Source organism: Ornithodoros turicata, chromosome 4 (genome assembly GCF_037126465.1).
Source record: "Ornithodoros turicata isolate Travis chromosome 4, ASM3712646v1, whole genome shotgun sequence".
NCBI classification, from domain to species: domain Eukaryota; kingdom Metazoa; phylum Arthropoda; class Arachnida; order Ixodida; family Argasidae; genus Ornithodoros; species Ornithodoros turicata.
Window position 1 is genome coordinate 19,277,085 of NC_088204.1, and position 18,501 is coordinate 19,295,585.

At 45.2% G+C, this 18,501-nt stretch overlaps 1 protein-coding gene across 6 annotated transcripts in view; it reads right to left on the reverse strand.

Moving 5' to 3' along the window:
* LOC135391256 (ATP-binding cassette sub-family A member 7-like) overlaps positions 1-18,501 on the reverse strand; it is a 61,525-nt gene that overhangs the window by 4,990 nt on the left and 38,034 nt on the right. For 4 of the 6 annotated variants that reach the window (XR_010421898.1, XM_064621432.1, XM_064621431.1 and 1 more), the window contains exons 29-47: positions 18,314-18,462; positions 17,613-17,740; positions 17,406-17,504; positions 17,082-17,327; positions 16,820-16,988; positions 16,230-16,399; positions 15,952-16,129; positions 15,760-15,875; positions 15,166-15,310; positions 13,696-13,819; positions 13,459-13,588; positions 13,225-13,345; positions 12,926-13,095; positions 12,689-12,830; positions 12,471-12,605; positions 11,639-11,742; positions 11,460-11,552; positions 11,136-11,376; positions 4,731-4,923 (exon numbers count right to left, since the gene is read on the reverse strand). Coding sequence is in view for 5 of the 6 variants with exons in the window: in XM_064621432.1 (XP_064477502.1) it covers positions 4,731-4,923; positions 11,136-11,376; positions 11,460-11,552; positions 11,639-11,742; positions 12,471-12,605; positions 12,689-12,830; positions 12,926-13,095; positions 13,225-13,345; positions 13,459-13,588; positions 13,696-13,819; positions 15,166-15,310; positions 15,760-15,875; positions 15,952-16,129; positions 16,230-16,399; positions 16,820-16,988; positions 17,082-17,327; positions 17,406-17,504; positions 17,613-17,740; positions 18,314-18,462 (2,853 nt within the window). In the remaining variant the exon portion in view is untranslated. Of the gene's footprint in view, positions 1-4,547; positions 4,591-4,730; positions 4,924-11,135; positions 11,377-11,459; positions 11,553-11,638; positions 11,743-12,470; positions 12,606-12,688; positions 12,831-12,925; positions 13,096-13,224; positions 13,346-13,458; positions 13,589-13,695; positions 13,820-15,165; positions 15,311-15,759; positions 15,876-15,951; positions 16,130-16,229; positions 16,400-16,819; positions 16,989-17,081; positions 17,328-17,405; positions 17,505-17,612; positions 17,741-18,313; positions 18,463-18,501 lie in introns of all 6 variants that reach the window. The other 2 variants (XM_064621434.1, XM_064621433.1) reach the window with 2 other exon arrangements.

The following is an 18,501-nucleotide window of genomic DNA, read 5'->3' on the forward strand; positions in this document are numbered from 1 at the left end:
GAACGCATATACAGTCATGTCTCATAAGGTTGTAACTCAGTTAATCGTAAAACTTGCTAGGGTATCTGGTCTGCGCGAGAGTGAATGGATCGCTGATTCAGAACGTCATCCTGACTATCCGATTTACTATCCTAGACAATAGTTGGCAGGTGCCGAGGCGTCCGGATAAGCGAGACAAGACTGTGGACTCTCGTATTTTTGGGTTTTATGCTGGAAGATGCAAAACAGGGTAAAATTGGGCGATGTCATGTGGAAGAGCAGTTTTTTTGGGTGGAAAAGAAAAAGAAAGTGCTCGTCACACTTCGGAAGAACATGAAGAAGAGAAGCGACAAGTGCAAAATGTTCACCGTGCTCCAGTGTCTCATATGAGTGGTTGAATGAGTACTTTGGCGAGTTCCGTTTTCGGGGTTCTTGGGGTTTTACCGCAAGTGACGATGATGCAAACCAGGGGGTAAAAACAGGTTTTACGGGGTCTAACAGTAATGTACAAGGCTCTACACGTATACTTGACTGTGTGTAAGCTATACCAAAAAAAGGTCGAGTCCACTTGTAACAGCCAACACTAAGAATCAAGGCTCAGTAAATACAAACAGCTTCTCATATGCCACCTAATTTCACAAGATCCCCACAGAGAGTTGACGTATTGACTCTTTCATGTGCAGTTTCCGGTTAGAACAAACGGAGCAAACTGCGGCACCTTTGTTGACCGCACCACCCCGGCCTTGTAAACATGCGCGTTGGGTTGAACCGGAGGAGGATCTTATGGGGCCGTGTGCGTGGGTTTGGCAATTTTCTTGCAGAGACTTGCATTTTTAATTTTTTTTTTGCTCTCAACTGCATCCATGACACCAACGTGTCACAATGCCAGAGACGACCTAAATTTCAAAGAAATATATAAAGCTATCAATAGATACCAACGCTGTGACTCTTCAGGAATTGAGCCCCATTGTGAAAAATATGTATTTTTAGTGTTATTTCATTGACATGGATGATGTGGCTATCATTCAGGACTTGTGGCCCACCATTCTGGATACCTTAGCGTCCAATTGCGAGAGTGAAGGTGGCAGTAAAGCTGCCGCTTCTCCTCTAGCAGTATAAACATCATCAGCGTTGGTATACACAGCATTGCTCAAGCTGCTGGTGTATCCTCGAGGCCTTAGGCAGCGTTCACTGGTCACTGGTCAACTTCCTGCACCAACTAGGTCAATGTCTTACGATGAGACAAATAATCTTACGTCAGCTTATTTCACCAAAAGGGCAACATTCTCTTAAAAAATGTCTACTTGTATGCTTGTGTGGCACTAGTTAAAAAAAGACAATTAGTTCTCAGCTACGCCGACACAACTCATAACCAATAATGCAATTTATTAATATAAGAAATCGCATGACGATCGGGAGTGGATTTCCAGCAGTTTGGTCTATATACGTGATCAGTCACGTCGCAATGCTCCTCTGGCTGATTGGCCAATGCACGACCAACTTCTGAAGTTTTCACCCGGCGACCGATTCCCACCAACTCGAGTTGATCATGGTTGGTGGTGTCCGTCTACTGCCACCAACTACAAAGTTCATCCAAGTTGGTGCACAAAGCTGGCCCATGTGAACGCTGCCCGAGGGACATGAGTGAGTATTGACCATGTGGCAAACCCGGAGAGTATGGTTATTGGACCTGCACTGCGGGAAGCAGACCACAATTGCAGACCTATTACAATAAACACATGGTATTCTGCTCTTGAATCTACAGCTTGCTTGCTTGTTTATGGGCAACTCTAAGGGCAGGTCCGATTATAACAAACTTCTGTTGTAGTAGCAAACACCTTTTGTGTGACAGAGGAGTTTGTCAGAAACGGGCTCGACTACCTATTTCATGCGTATGCTCTACCACCAGCACTTGCCAGCTCCACCCGCCTTACTATGTATCTCTACGTTGTGAGAAACAGTTCTGGTTCAGAAGAGAAAGTTCCAAGGATTTGGCACTTTGGAGGGTAGATATTGGCATAATTGTGAATTCTCAAACTATTTTTTTTTTGGGGGGGGGGGGGGGGGGGGGGGAAGTTAACCAACATGTTGACCCCAACAAGGCATTATTTTCAAATCCATGGTTCTGCAGAATTACATGGAGTATGACCACAGAATGAGCCGTGCACAATTTCCCTGAATTAGGCACTCCTTTCATTTCTGTAAATTAGCTTCAATTAGGTAACCTATATTCTTCTGCTAGTCCCCTAGACTATATATATTTTATCTGTGCTGCCTCTGCTAGGCAGTGTAGCTACAGAGATACCAGATTTTACCCGAGTAACGCAGGATTGCATTCTCGAGCTGTTTTTGATTAAATAAGACCTTCTCTGCAAAAAATGTAACACGACGTATAACTAGAGCCTGAAGTTTTCGAGAACTATTTTTTTCCCAATTCGGAGGGTAAAAATCGGGGAAACCAACATGTCATACCTGCCAGCCTGACAAACTCAAAATTTGAGAGACTGCCCGCAGTGCGACCTGGGGTATGCGCTGTGCATTAATTTTGTGCACTCGAAATAGCACTGCCACCGACTGTATTTCGATTCCTCTACGTTGCATGTAGACACTATCGGGTGGTGCTGCGACGCACTGTCGTTGCTTCCGTCAACCGTAATTGCGAAGACGCGTCGTCTCACGCTCTCCTACATTGCATTTTGAGCGGCCGCAGCCATTTCACCGATGATGCCAGTGGTCCTCGTCCGTCCGCACCTGCAGTGCTTTGCGTCGTCACATTTTGGGAACACCGTCCGGAACAGCGGTTAGTAGGGGTGTGCGAATCCGAATATTTGAAGTCGAATCGAATATCGAATCAAATGGGGAAAAAAATTCCGAATACCGAATCAAATATCGAATATTCGTGCAAAATTTACAACAACAACTTTCACGCTAAAAGTTTCCATTTTGTAGCCCATGGCTTTAGTGTAATTTTTCTGGCATTAACTGTCACAAGAGAGAAATGCAATTCTTATGCTAAAAGCCCCTTGCTCTTTAATTTTACATGAGAGTGCTTTCTACTTTTCAGGTGAGCCTACACTTACTGGAGTGGTTATCTTCATTTCAAAATTTTATGTCAGGCAGTGGCATGTTATATGGATGAGGCTGTGATTGTTTTGGACAACCACAGGCCATTTATTAAAATACGTAGGCCACACCGGCAGCACAACAGGATAAAAACAACTTAAAATACGCACTAAGTGTTAACGTTTCGTGGCCTATTCAGGCCCCATCTTCATTCTACAGGCCATTTCTGAAACAAACAAATTGGCATCCTGCCTCAGCTTTGCCATGAACACCCTTTAGTTTCTTTGCTCTTGCCTGAAGAAGTTGCACTGCTGAAATATTAAACGTAAGGGACATCTTTAAGACACCGTTCTTGTTCGTGGGCTGCAGTCATTATTCGAGAGTCCTAACGTTTTAAAGGCAACATCACAGACATCAAATCAAAGTCCCCCGTCGGCACCGCTAAACTGCATGTGGGAGGGGCGCTGCCCCTTCCACAGACGATGTCTACAAAACTAACTTTGGATAACGTTATCTTAAACTAAACACCGTCCCGCCTGTGTTGATCCTGCAACAAGGGCAATTTCGTAAAGCAGGCTTCACGTCATGCATGGAAGCGTCAGGTGAAGCCCACTTTCGGGTTCTGTCGTTCATATTCGTGGAATAGTCGAATATTCGAAAAAAAAAATCAAATAGTGGATATTCGATTCGCCAATTGAATAGTTCGAGCGTTTGATATTCGATTCGAATTCGTGAACTCGAATATTCGCACACCCCTAGCGGTCACACATGGCCGCTGGTTGTGCTCAAGCAGAAAACCAGTGAAAAGGCACTTGGCACGTATGAGGAACACGTACATGCAAGCATTTCTTCTGCTTGGTGAGAGCCATCGGGAGAGACAAAACTACTGTACGGGACTGGAGTGACAATAGGACGATAGCAAGTCTTCTCAAGAAAGACAGACCCAATGAAACACGCTATCTGCCGTGACCTCCAGCCATGGATGGTCATGCCTCAAAACAAGTGTTACGGGCTGTCTAATTCTTCAAGAATGCGCACCTTTGAAAGGAAAATTAGAGAAGAAAAGCCCAAAGTCCCAATTTTCCGGGAGATTGGAGGGCGCGTCGGTACAAACGAAAGGCTGAACAAAATTCGGGAATCTCCCAGATGTATAATACAGGAGATTTGGCAGGTATGACATGTGCTCCAAATTCATGCGAACTCGGGTGGAAAAACTTGCAGTATGCCAAATTAGAGGAGAAATCGGGCTCTATTACTCAAACGAACTGTACTGGTTTGGTACAAAAGGTGATGTAATTGCATTTGCTGCCAAACAAGCTAGTGTGCATTCCTACAGACGTTTCAGTGAGGGCAATTTGCCGGGTAAAAATCGGTTTTCACCCTAAAGAGGCAACCTTCAATTCGGGGTGCAAATTCGGGGAAGAATTGGGTTAAACCCTAAAACTTCGGGCTCTACGTATAACGCACGTTCTTAAGAATAAAGAAGATCTTAATGGCATAAGTACATTTGGCAACTCACTGTTGCATGTTCTTCTCTCAAGCACGCATCTAGAAATGAAAATCAAGGTTTTTTTTTATACGCTGCTTTGAGACGGTATTTGAAAAGCAGTCAAAATTATGATGTGCATCTAGCCCTTATCATTCATGCACAATATGCTTTCAAGGAGACGAAGTACTTGCTCAACAACCTCGTGAGTCGCTCTTGCTCCGCAGGAGGGGACTGGAAGATTGGCGCTCCTCCGCCGAGCCCGCAGCAGGAGGATTCACAGGAGAGAGTTGTAAGGTTGAGTTGCGCAAGTCGGGGATCACGGGCCCCATGGGTATCACAGGTAACTCTCCTTCCTCCACATCACCTTGCTGCTTGGCAAAACTGATGAACACCTACAAAAGAGATGGAGAGGACTTAGAGGAAATTTGCATGGTTTCACCAAATCATCCCCAATCACCCCAAATCATCACCCCAATTTATTTATTTATTCATGAAAAATACCTTAAAAGTACCCTATGGGGGTTTTACATATTGAGAGGGGTTTGCAAACATGAGGTAAAGGAAGAAGTAACATAGGCACAGAACAATGGGAGCCTTGTTACCAAAATTACTGAAACCGACACTGAAGATTTTTGTTTAAGTTTAATTTGTACAAGCTTTCGCGTGGAGGTCCACGCTTCCTCAGGTAGGTACCTGAGGAAGCGTGGACCTCCACGCGAAAGCTTGTACAAATTAAACTTAAACAAAAATCTTCAGTGTCGGTTTCTGTATTTTGTTTATGTGATCTACAGGACTTGACTCCCCTCTTCGTATACGCATCTACCAAAATTACTGTGAGAATACCCTTGACTACAAAAATCACTGCACACAGAAAAAAAAAAAAAAATCACTCCAACGCTCGTTACAAAAAATAATTACAAAAAAATCACTACACAGTGTCACTGCACAGAATCAAAGCATGAACATCAAGGCCATGTTTGAATTTGATGCGCTCAATAATGCCCACCAGTGATTCAGGAAGTGAGTTTCCAGAAAACAGTTGTAAGTGGGAAAAAAGACCGATAAACCTGGTTAGTATGACAGGTGAGACACTCGACTTTGAACCGATGATCGTACCTGGGGGAGATATATGAGGCCGGGACCATAAAACAAGGTCGCAAAGACTGGCTGTGAAAAAATTTGTGTGGCCAATCATCATCACTAGAGCGCGGATTTTCATGCAAATGCATGTTTTTTTTTTCTTCTTAATATGGTTTCATATTGAGACAATGAAAAAATGCTTTTTGGTCTTGGTTTGGGGCCAATTTGAAGGGTTCTACGGTGCATATAAATTTGTGCATATAAATAATAAAGTTTGGCACGTTATAGCATATTTCGAATGAAAATGCATGCATAGTGCATATTCTACTGTATTTTTGTACAGTCAGGTGCGAGAGCTTTTGTCTTCTTTCATTCAGGAAAGGAAAGGTTCTGCTGGTTTTCATGAAGGCTTTGGGTCCACTTTCACGAAAATTCCAGTCAGAATGGAATATTTTTCATGTTCCTGAGGGGTGCGGTGTTCAGCCTCCACCTTACAGCTCGGCACTCTAGGCTCGCACACTTGCCTCGTGTTGGAGTACGTTTGTTGTGCGTGTGTAGTCGGTAGGCCATACTTCGCTTTCACCACTTTCTTTACTGTTATGACGGGCAGTGTTCGCATTTTAACCTGTGGCGCAGCACTGAAAGCAAAGTGTTCAGCTGCATGATTACAGTTGCTGCCCAGAACTACAGCTATGCAATGCTATGCTATTCGCAACAAATTTTCAATCAGTATTCGACATTTTCGAATATTTTTTAATAGTACTGAAGTGAGGTATCGCTATCACTATTCTGCAAGTGGGCTTCGCCTCATTACATCCAAGTAATAGGTGAAGCCCACTTCACGTTACCGTCATTGTTTTTTTGTGTGTGTGTACGGCTCCATTCTGCAAGTCGGCTTCACCTGTGTTAGGTGAAGCCTGCTTTTCACTGTTCACAATATTCTGTCCCTAAAGTTTACAAATTTTGTGAGCTCATGGTCAACACTGTGCTCTGGGCTAGAGCCCTGCACTATTCTGCAAGTGGGCTTCGCCTCATTACATCCAAGTAATAGGCGAAGCCCACTTTAAGTTACCGCCTTTTTTTTTGTGTGTGTGTGTGTACGGCTCTATTCTGCAAGTCGTCTTCACCTGTGTTAGGTGAAGCCTGCTTTACACTGTTCACAATATTCTGTCCCTAACGTTTACAAATTTTGTGAGCTCATGGTCAACACTGTGCTCTGTGCTAGAGCCCTGCACTATTCTGCAAGTAGGCTTCGCCTCATTACATCTAAGTAATAGGTGAAGCCCACTTTACGTTACCGCCATTTTTTTTGTTTTTTTTGTGTGTGTGTACGGCTCCATTCTGCAAGTCGTCTTCACCTGTGTTAGGTGAAGCCTGCTTTACACTGTTCACAATATTCTGTCCCTAAAGTTTACAAATTTTGTGAGCTCATGGTCAACACTGTGCTCTGTGCTAGAGCCCTGCACTATTCTGCAAGTGGGCTTCGCCTCATTACATTTAAGTAATAGGTGAAGCCCACTTTACGTTACCGCCATTTTTTTTGTTTTTTGTGTGTGTGTGTACGGCTCCATTCTGCAAGTCGTCTTCACCTGTGTTAGGTAAAGCCCGCTTTACACTGTTCACAATACTCTGTCCCTAAAGTTTACAAATTTTGTGAGCTCATGGTCAACACTGTGCTCTGGGCTAGAGCCCTGCACGGGCCGACTTTTCCAGGCCCAACCTGGCCCGGGCGCATCGAAAAATGGCCCGGGCCTTCCTGTTTTTATGCAGCCCCGGCGACTGAGCGAGTGAGTAGAGCCCGGCCTAGTATTTCCAGCCGTGACCTACGCGTTTCTAGCGCTTATCAGACAAATTGATAGGTAGATTTATAAGAAGAGCAGGCAATGCCATAAACATACAAGAGCTGGTGGTTTAACACCGCAACAGCACGAGACCAAATTAAATCCAGAACGCAAGCAAGCAAGCGCATTATCGTTACACTACCAAGTTTTTGTGGAGGTAGAGGATGTTGTCGACAAACTCCTTCTCCCAAGCCCTACCCCTCTCACCAAGCTTTCCGAACGTGATTGTGAAATATGATGAGGAGTCAGGAGCAATGTGAAGTGGCTTTGAGAATGTTCTAGCGGGTCGAATCATACGCATAATACAGTGTCATTCGCTTGTTTTTGCAAATATGTGCACAGGAATGATGCAAGCACGTGATGATACGAACGAATAGTCCTCCATTGTGTGGAATTAGCTGCGTGACCTGGCCAAGCCAGACTCTTGGAAACATATCTGTCGTCCCAGGCTCGGCCCGGCCCGGAGCACACAGCCAATAAAAGCCCGGCCCGGCCCGGCTCGCAGGCCGGGGGCCCGTGCCCGTGCAGGACTCTACTCTGGGCATTGCAGGTTCCAGTAAATGTACTCCCAACTTCCAGAGTTGTGTTCAGTAACAGATGGAAATATGTGCAGCTTCTAAAAAAAGTACGGGAAATTCACAATGTAAACATAGAAATTAGGAGATGCACACACAGCAGGCTGCATGGAACATGTTGACTATCTCTCAATGCAGATCATCCCACTAATGCAGTCTACCATACACAACACAGACGGACCCTTCCCTCACGATATGTTATGCCGGGTGAAAAGGCTCGCATGTTTGGAGCAGAAAATCATCTAATGAGCACAACGCCACAAAATACTTCACAATGAGGTATTCGAAATTAATCGAATTGGGCCTTTTCTGATTATTCAAGTTCGATGCGCCTTCTGGAGAGATTATTCGGATTCGATTCGCAGTGTAAGTGAAATATTCGTAAACTATTCGCAATGGAAATTTTGCTATTCGCACAGCTCTAATTTTTAGTGCATAGCTACATGCATATTTCAAGAGTTTTTAGTGCATATTTATCCGCGCTCTAATCATCACCAAAAGAAAGTTGTTGTCGTCGCATGTTTTTAAAGCAAACACGTAAAATTAACAAAACACATGAATCGGGTTCCCGTCTGCATGGTGCCCGCCATAGTCTCGTATGCCCTGCTGTCAATGTGTGATCTACATTTCAGCTGGCGGAGACATACCTCCATGTAGCTCTCTGTAGGTGTCACGCTGTCTGAGAGCATAGTTACACCCTTGTGTTTTCGGGTTTTATATCAAGACCTCCAAAATCAGGCAACATTCGGTGGAAAAGCATATTTTGTGCAGGGTGTCGAACCGCAAAAAATACGGGTTCGGTTCGGGTTCGGGTTCGCGTTGTTTTGATTTCGTTCCGGTTCAGTTCCGGTTCGGCCAGGCCAGAAATCGAACCGGTTCGCAAACCGGTTCGCAGCCCCGAACCGGTTCGCGAACCGGTTCAACGCTTCCGTTATGTATGTTCCATAAAACTGCTTTTATCAGGAAATGCGTGGCTAATAGCATACTGCTGTTGTCTGCATTGACGTCTCTAGCGGTGAGGTAGCCCTTTAGTGAGAGAAATGAGAAATGGATGAACACTTATTGCAACTAGAGTTCACGCTGTTGAAGCGGTGTAGTCCTGCTACTTTCTGTTCCCAAAATATCTTTTTTCACACGCACAGTGCCAGCAAGATACACTTAAAGGAAGCCTATAATAAGATGGACAGCGTAACATAGACGACGGTACTTGCCGGCACACTGCCTCCGCAGCGTGAATCGATCTGAAACCGTACTGAAGCATGTCGAAAATAAGCCTGCAAGCCTCTGTCCGAGCTCACAGCAGTGTACTTGTTAATCCACAACACAACGGCAATGTGTCACGACGACACAACTGCGCTACCAATAAGCAGAACCACATTTACTTTTCAAAGCACGACCAATCAAACAGGCACCGTTCTGCGTACGCTCCTTCTCCAGTTCTCATGTTTCTGACTTGTTTAATTTGTGCTGCTCACGTGTAAAGGGAAATCTTGGGCGCTTATTTGATCACATATTCGTCCTGTAGAGCTATATAACTGGCCTACTCCATTCGTGTTTCATTCGTCCGCGTGGCACCTGGGGCGGATTACTGGCCACTTGTCGGTGCGTAGCGCAGCGTCGTCTCCATAGTAACGCGTGCTGCACGTGACCCGCTTCGTCGTGAGAAGGAAGAAGTGACCCTACTCGCAGCCTGCCACCGATATTGATGGTGGTACCTGCCTCGTCCTCCGTCGACATCTCCCGCCGCTCCGCACATTTTGAGCTTGGCTGCTTGCTGTAGCCAGCAACTCTCTGGAATACTCAGCAGGCTGTGTGTCGCCCTGAGCTCTTACCCGAATAACTGCTTAGTTTAGTTGTACAACTAAAAAGGAGGAGGTCACTCGAAAAGCTCAGCAAGCACACCGTAAGTTCACCAAATAACTTTATCCTCGTCAGTATAGCAATCTTCCACGCGGCGTATAGTGCACAGATCACCGTCCTCGTCTTCTACGAATGTAATGTAAAATAAAATACGCAATTAATCCTCAACACATGTTTCGCGTGAAAAGAAAAAGAGACAGCTCCGAGCACCGAAGGATTCTCTTCGAGCCGATGACGGCAGCAGACGACATTGCACTGCATTCGCATTGGCTGATTCGTGTCTTACGTGCTCATCTAGCGAAGTATGTGCAAGAAGGTTTCTTTCCACGCGGTAACAAAATTTATATTTCTGAGAGGTAAATACAAAGTAAGTTAATGTCGTCAAATTTAGGCTTTTTGCTTGACAGACTTGCGTCTGCCATCGAGAGTAGCGTCATTGCTCCTCGCGCTGGCGACGCTCGCCTACTCAGCAGGTGACGGTGGCCTTACTGACCACTTCAGACCGTGCGTCGGGAGCACGCGCTTGCCCGACGGTGGGCGTTGCCACGTTAGGCCGACGCACCGATGCAATGGCCAGTAATCCGCCCCTGGTCTCTGAAGAGTAGACAACGCACCGCGTGCGTGGGGCGCTAGCCGCGGCACTCACAAGGACAACTGCGCTTCAACATGTTAAAAAGACGCTGAAAGTATACTTACTATACGTCGTCGTCTGACCGCTAGGTGAACATTTCTGAAATTTATGATATAGGCGCGTGATGATGATACCAATGTGTCTTCGTTCGGGGATAGAGAGGAACTCTTATGCTGACTTCTTTTATGTCCGAACCGTTTTGTTGCGAACCGGTTACCGCTATTATTTTTTACGGTTCTGCTCCGGTTCGGGTTCAACAGTGTCATGAACATTTCGGTTCGGGTTCGGGTTCGGTTCCGGCAAAAATAACGGTTCGGGTACGGTTTTCGGTTCGGGTTCGGGTTCGGTTCGACACTCTGATTTTGTGGTGGTAAATAAAAAAAAACTAAAGAGCATTTCACGGGGACATGAGATGCCAAGGGGTTCTGCTGAATGTCCAGTGTTTAGCATTCTTCAGCGCCCATATTTCGTGTCTGAAGTTGCACTTTGGCAAGTTCCTTTTCAGGGTTTTTCAGGTTTCACTCTAAGTGACGATGATAGAAATCAGGGCGTAAAAACGGGTTTTACCGGCTTTAGCCCTAAAACACAAGGCTCTAAGAATAGCCAAGGTTGCATACCTGATCAAGTGTAGTCTGCGTAACAGAATAATCGTCCAATGCAGCTGACGACCGTGCCTTCTCAAGTTGACGGAACAGAACTGCAAGGGGGACTGACTGCGCCACCTGGTACTCCATCTGGTTCAGGTGCTGTTCCCGCAGCTCCACCTGATCGGCTCCAAATGCTTTCTCCATGAACTGAGCTACCGGCTCAGGACCACCAGCACCCACCTTTAGAGTCATGGTGTAACCAGACCCAAACCTGCATGTACCATCGTAAGATTACCCTGAGAGAAACTCAACTAAGATACGCCGTTTCACTATCACTGATAAAGAATCACTAACTTGTTCTTGAGGTGCTGAATGCTGCCCAAACATCGGAATTGCCCGTTGACCATGATAGCCAATCTTGTACACAGAGCTTCACACTCCTCCATGCTAAAAATGGAAGTTGTTATGAAATGGCACAAGTTATATTCAACGACAACATGAAAAAGAAAATATTTCTAAAAGAAAAAACCCACCTGTGTGAGGTAAGAATAACCGAACGGCCATCCTTGACAATATCAATGATACAGTCCCAAAGGAACCTCCGTGCCTTAGGATCCATACCCGTTGTTGGTTCATCCTGACCATAGGAAAGGAAAAGAAAGTAATTCTGCGTCATACAACTTTAATGGTTCCTCTACAAGCCCCACCGCTATGTCGTGCTGCTAACCACTTTGACTAGTATAGTTGGCCTTTTGGTTTGACTTTTACTGGTTCTACTTCACTTGTCCCCTTGTCTCGCAGCACCGCGACTCCCTCAGAGTGTCGGAGCAGGCAAATTCAAGGATGCTGCTCTTTACTGTTTAATCCGTTTTGAGCCTGCCTGCTCTGCGAATAATGACCCTGCCAAGCTGTATGCTAAGAGAAGTTGGGCTGGTCCGGGTTTTGGGAAGACTGGAGACAGGCTGGAGAGGGGGGGGAGAAAGGCAAATTCGCCATTACCTAAGGTAACGAACGCTCTTAAAATCGGCTTCATGTCATTCACGAATTTTTGCTTTTGCAGGGGTCCTATGCCCCTATATCCCTTACAAAAGTCAAGGGCCACTGTATCCTTAAACCAGAGTAGTAGTTGAGGCTAAGAAACACAGAGGGACAAGTATTCAAATGTATCCTTAAAGTTGAGGACTAAAGCTGCGATTGTCAAGTAACACAACGGACCTGGGCAAGGCACCCTATGCCTTCCACAAGACCCTAGATGTCATAATCCGTACGTCGTTTTGGCCACTTAACTTTCGCCAATACTGACCTTTGCATTATGAGAAACTAGGTAAACCTTTGAGTAAAAATAGTTTAAGGTAATTCTCATACCAGGAACACTAACGGAGGGTTTCCAACAAGAGCAATGGCAGTGTTCAGCTTCCGTTTGTTCCCTCCTGAGTAAGTTCCAGAGCAGCGATGAGCATATATCTGAAGGCCTAACTTGCGAATGCCCCAGTCGGCCACCTGTCCACACACACACACAGACACATTTGCCTTTAATGTTGCAACAGGTAAAAATTCCAGAACTGCAGGAGGTGAACCCCTACCTTGCGAATGTGCTTTTCAGGAACCCCACGAAGTCGTGCGTAGAACTCCAGGTGCTCCCAGCCTGTTAGCAAGGGATCTAGTGCATCGAATTGAGGACAATATCCTATGTGCTGCCTGGCAAAGTCCAGTTGCGTCCGTATGCTTAAAATGAGCATTACTTTTTAGTATTATTTCTCAAAAATAGGCATAGTTTCAAAGTATACAATGACGAACAGCATCACAGAGACATTTCTCACCTGTAACCCGAGATGGTGGCGTTGCCACCTGTTACAACCGTATCGCCGGTGAGCATTTTAAAAGTGGTTGTCTTGCCTGCACCATTGACACCGAGCAACCCGAAGCACTCTCCCGAGTGCACACCCACACATAAATGGTTCACCGCTGGTAGTTGCCCAGTTCGGTATACCTGGCAGATCAAAACGGCTGATTTTGGTACACATATAAGAGTATTGGCGAAGCTGAACAACGTGTTTTACAAATACAACGTTGATCTTTTTGCTATGCTAACTTTTATGCTTTTTATCGTTATGCTAACCTTTGTGAGGTTTTCTACTTTGAGAATGGAATCATCGGCATTCCCAGCCAAGACCCGGTCACGCTCCTGGCTAACATCTTCGTCCATGTATTCCTTCGCGTCAAAAGGCACAACTGGTTGCCTGCGCATGTAAGTATGGTGTTTGGAAGGTGAATGTGGAAGCAAACTAAGTGTAATAAAGTCAAAGGTAAAGGTAACGGTAAAATACAGACTAAGGTCAAAGGCAATACTAACCGCTGCCTGATGAAAAACCGGTACTGCAGCAGCAACGTGAAAAGGAAGTAGACGACTCCTTGACAGGCAAGGCTGACGAGATTGAGACCCAAAAAGTCCCACTCAAGCGGGTGCTTAAACGTTTGCAGCCCTGTGATTTGCATGATAATGGAAGAAGGTAAACAAAACTTTACACATCTAGTGATGAGTACAGTAAATGTTGAAGGCATAAAAGCCTTCTGTGTATGTAATACTTACCAAAGCGGGCTAAGGCCTCTGCTGTGAGGTGATTGGCAAACATGTCCATCAGACCCCTGCCAAGGCAATACTGAGGAAACACAAGGAAGGCCTTCCGCAGGATGCGAGCAATTGATTGCAATTCCTGAAACAATTGACTTTTTCATGCCAGCATCTCTGGTATGGTACAGTGTGGTGCCGGTGTGTGCATCCATATGCAAGTGCAGGGTGTGTGCAGAAAAAGTAGCCCCACATTTACGCACGTACCGCGTTCCATGCTTACTGTACGAACTTCCAGTTGCGCATGTTGACAGATTGATGTAATAAAACCCACAAAAAAAGCGTAGTAACCAAACTCTATGTAACAAAAAAGTTTTCTATGCAAACGTTGCTCTCCATGCATCCCGAGTTGCCTATGAAGATGTCAGTATGGTGGTCACAGTGCAGTTGTGTCTAGCTACCGCTAGCCGTGCCAGATTTAGTTTTGGTTTCTGCATAGATGGCACCCCCAGTGATAGGGCGATGCAACTGTGCTACACTGCGACGTCCCATTTGAAATACACGAAACAAAGTTCGCATGGCTAACGATTTTGCTACGTAGAGTTTGGTTACCACGATTTTTTTGTTGATTTTCATCGCATAAATGCGTCATCGTGCACCGCCGGAAGTTTGCACGGTATTCAGGGAACGCGCTATGTGCGAAAACGTGGGGCTACTTTTTCAGGACCCCCTTGTATGAACGTTAGTTATTATCGTCAGCACCACTGCCCTGTGTAGTTGCCATCTGACACGTGACAGTCTCTAGGGACGAAACCAAAGAGCATGACAGCTCCACGGCTCTCAGATTTTTTTGGAGGCTGGTGCTGACATTTCTCCCAGCCACATTTGTTTCTTGTCATCTCATTTCCTCTGTACTAAATTCCAGAGCTCTTGTATTCTGTTGCCTGGTCATTACTCTAGTGGGAATCCCAATAACTGGCGGCAGTGGTAGGAGAAATGTCGACGCCGGCCTCCAGAAGAAACAAGGACACGTGGAGCTTTCGTGCTCCTTGGGACTGTCCCGTGCCGGATGATGACAGTGTTCACAATGGCAGTGGTGCTCACTAACATAACAGCATCGAATGAACAGCAATCTACACCCAATTATTGCTTTGTAACGCTGAATAAATTCCTCTGTGCCATCCTCAGCAGCATTTGCCAGTGCTCTACGAACAAGCAGCATTGAGGACAGTAATGTGTGCCCGAGGTACTACCGAAGCTACTGAGGACACCACAGAGGAATTTCCTCAACATTCATGCAAGTGGGACCTGGAGCCTGATGTAAGGGAAGCTTTATGTTAGGAGCTGCCAACATTCTGAGCAGCAGCACATCCTTCTTTGTCCATCTTTTTTTTTAAATATCTGTGACTCCCAAACTAGGGTTCCTTCCTACACCACGTTATTAATGAACGTATCTAATTAAATGTGTACGGCAAACGTGTAAGTTCCTACCTCGTCGTCGAAAAGCTCGAGCACATAAGTGGACACTGTGCTAACGATGCCGATGAATAGGTTGCAGCAAGCTAACGCCACAAAAGCTGAGCTAGGCACACTGAACACGAAGGAGGATGGATACATCAGAGGAATGCTGGACCACCTAGAAGCAGCAGAGGGACAAGTTTGAAAAAAGTTTGTTCTCGCCAGCACAGCTACACAGTTGGCGGGAGGAGGCCACAAAATTCAAGATGTCTACCAATTGTAGCCTTCAAATCCCCTGACTTTTCCAAGTTTTCACTGACTATATCAAGCAGATTCCCTGACCAAAACAAAGGGGAACTTAGTGCCTGCTGCTACCTTTTGATAGAGGTGACTCATAATACAAATCATTTACAGAATTCTAACAAACAGAATACAAATACATACATGTATAAGATAACTTTTTTTTTTTTTCCTGGAGTTAAAGGTAACTAATTGGCACTCGGGATATTCGCTGTGTATCACTGCTTGTCTGCAATTTTCCCTGACTTCAGCTGCTTTTTGGCAATTTCCCTGACAATTCCTGGTTTTACAGGTTGGTAGACACCCCGAAAATTTCTGAAGACTTACCCGTAGAGAAGAAGCAGGAGAATAAGGCCACCTATGTTGTCGTGAGACACATATGCTTCTTCTTTGAAAGCCATGAAGATAAAAACGCAGAGGAAGGCAGGAATTATGTAGTTGCACTGAAACAAGAATGTCGCATCGTTATTCTTCAATGCAGATGTATATTCCTGAGTTTTCTTGAGGTTAAGTACAGACCAGGTCCCACGTGTAGCTGCCGATCCAGTAGAGGAATGGTTTCAGACCGCTGACGAACTGCAAGTGCTGTGAGCCAGACACCCTGTCCTCGATCAGGAACATGACAAAGCTTGCTGGCACAAATGACATGGCAAAGATGACACATGTTGCATGCAGGAGGCTCAGACCGCCTCGTTTTCTGAAAAGGCAGGTAAAGGGGTTACTTTATTCTCATGCCTAATTTTAGTGCGAGTCAAAAACGAAAGAAGAAAAGAAAAAAAAAAACTTGGCACACTCACAGCAGTTCATCTTGAAGCTGGTCTTGAGTAAAGTTCATGGGATGGTTGATGACAGATATACCGTAGAACCTAGGATCTGTTGACTGTGGCAGGTGTGCGCGTAAAAGGATGTTGTTGAGGGCGTTCATGTATGCCACGGATGATACCCACCCCTTGTTGTTGAACATAACCTGAGTGGAAGAGATAATTATCTTAGTTAACCATGGGACCTCTATATGTAAATTGTAAACCTCTTGTACCATGTTGTTTTGCCAAATAAATAAATCTGAATCTGAGTCTTCACCGTACGGCCAAAAATCAACTTTCTTCTTCTTGCAGTTGTTGCACTTTTCGTGAAACTCACCACAAGAGCTAAATATTCCTTTGCAAGGCTAGTCCAAAAAAGCATTCCATGAGATTTGCTGTCGTACTGTAAATGGGTCCCAAAGGGTGTCTCACAGTCCCAGATATGGGTGTTACACGTCATCACACACACCCAAAGGGACTACCCCCTACCCAAATAGCACATCCATGTTCTACCTTGGAACAAGACACTGCATCAACAAACCCCCCTCCTTAGCTGCAATGGTGATATGAAGCATGCTTTTTACCTTTGCATTGTTCATCACTTGAGTTCTCTGCAGATGATGTCCTACAGTTTTCACAACACCAGAGGCATTCCATGATTTACCGAGGAAGCTCAGTTGGCCAAGCACGGCTTCAACTGCCGTCAGATTTAATGATGCTGGGTTTTTCACACCAAACTTGAAGCCTCCAAATCTACAAATATATAAGGTGGTGCTCAATTGGTTTCATTGTAATTCTCGAGCACAATTATGCAAAGCGCAAAAATCATTTTAAAATAACTGGTACCTTTGCTTATGGTACTGCTTCGTCGTTTTTACGATCCAGTCTGAAATGTTACGTCCTGTGACATTCATCAAGATGTCCGTCGTTGGACTGATGATGCTTGGAGGAGTTGGACCTCCAGCATTTGCAGGACATCGTTGAGAACCCAAAGTACAACTGCATTCCACTATCTGGTTGGCAGAGTTGAGATCATACGGGACACGCAGCAGTGATGAATTCTGAGCATCCTGACCCATGCATTTCAGCCCCCTGGTGGGAGATACGGTGCATAAACTTCAAGATCCTAGCAAACTCTGTGGTCTAGCCTAAAATAGTGCAGATGCTTACTTTATAGGTTCCCCGTAAACGCAACGAGATCCAAGCCCAGGAGGTGACAATAACGTGTCAATGTATTTCTTTGCCATTGAATCTGTGCTGTCTTCATTGCTAACAAAATGAAACAAAGATTGTTAAGTAGAGTTGTACTTTCAACCCTACATCTTATGTTGATAAGAATAGCAACTGGTTCTTAGTGCACACAATATCGTGATTTACCTGAAGAACACATAATTTGGAGGTCCATACACCCAGGGGTTTAGCTCAAGAGCAGGTTCCTCCGCGAGCGGTGGTATAAGCAACGTGAAAAGAAGGGCCAGTAGAACAAAGAGTGCAGGAAGGATTATCTGCAAACAATGACAAAACAATGGTCATAATTCCATCATTCATCGAAGTCAGGGGTCGGGAACCTTTGCAATCTAAGGGCCACATTTCATCCCCCCTCGCTGATTTTTTTTCCAGGGGTCGCTGAACATATTTGGCACCATTTCAAAGGAAGTCTAAATTAGCTTGCCACAATTATTAAGCGGTCAAACAAGCTGAAAATTCCTTTAACTATTACTTTTTAAGCGTAATGTATTGAAAGCTCGCATTTTTCATGGCTTGTTGCAATTCACAAAGTTACGGTAAGAGAGAACAACAAACACCCTTTGTTAACTTTATTAAGAGTGGGAAAGGCGACACAGAGCGCGCGCTTTTTGAGGAATTCGCCTGCTGTGCCGCGCAACTCTGCCAAAAGCCCACCCAGTCTTCGATAACCTCTCCTCAAGCCCATGACCAACAACTCCTAAGCACCGGAATGTTTGTCTGCGCTGGGCCGCAACAGCAGCGCAACTGGGCCACACATGGCCTGCGGGTTCCCGACCCCCGATCTAAGTAAATTACCATGCAGCGCAAATTTATCATTTCAATATGGCTACCTCACAGAAGAGTCCCTTGTAGTTCCTAGTATTGCGAACAAAGCGCCTTCGGTACATGGCACCAAGCTGACGCCTGTGTAGTAAGGGACCCACTACCATCTTTTTTACCAGTGGTGGAGCTGGAAGATCATTATCTGGCACTGTTCCAGCTGAAATGGAAAGTGCACAGGACAATATTATTTACACAC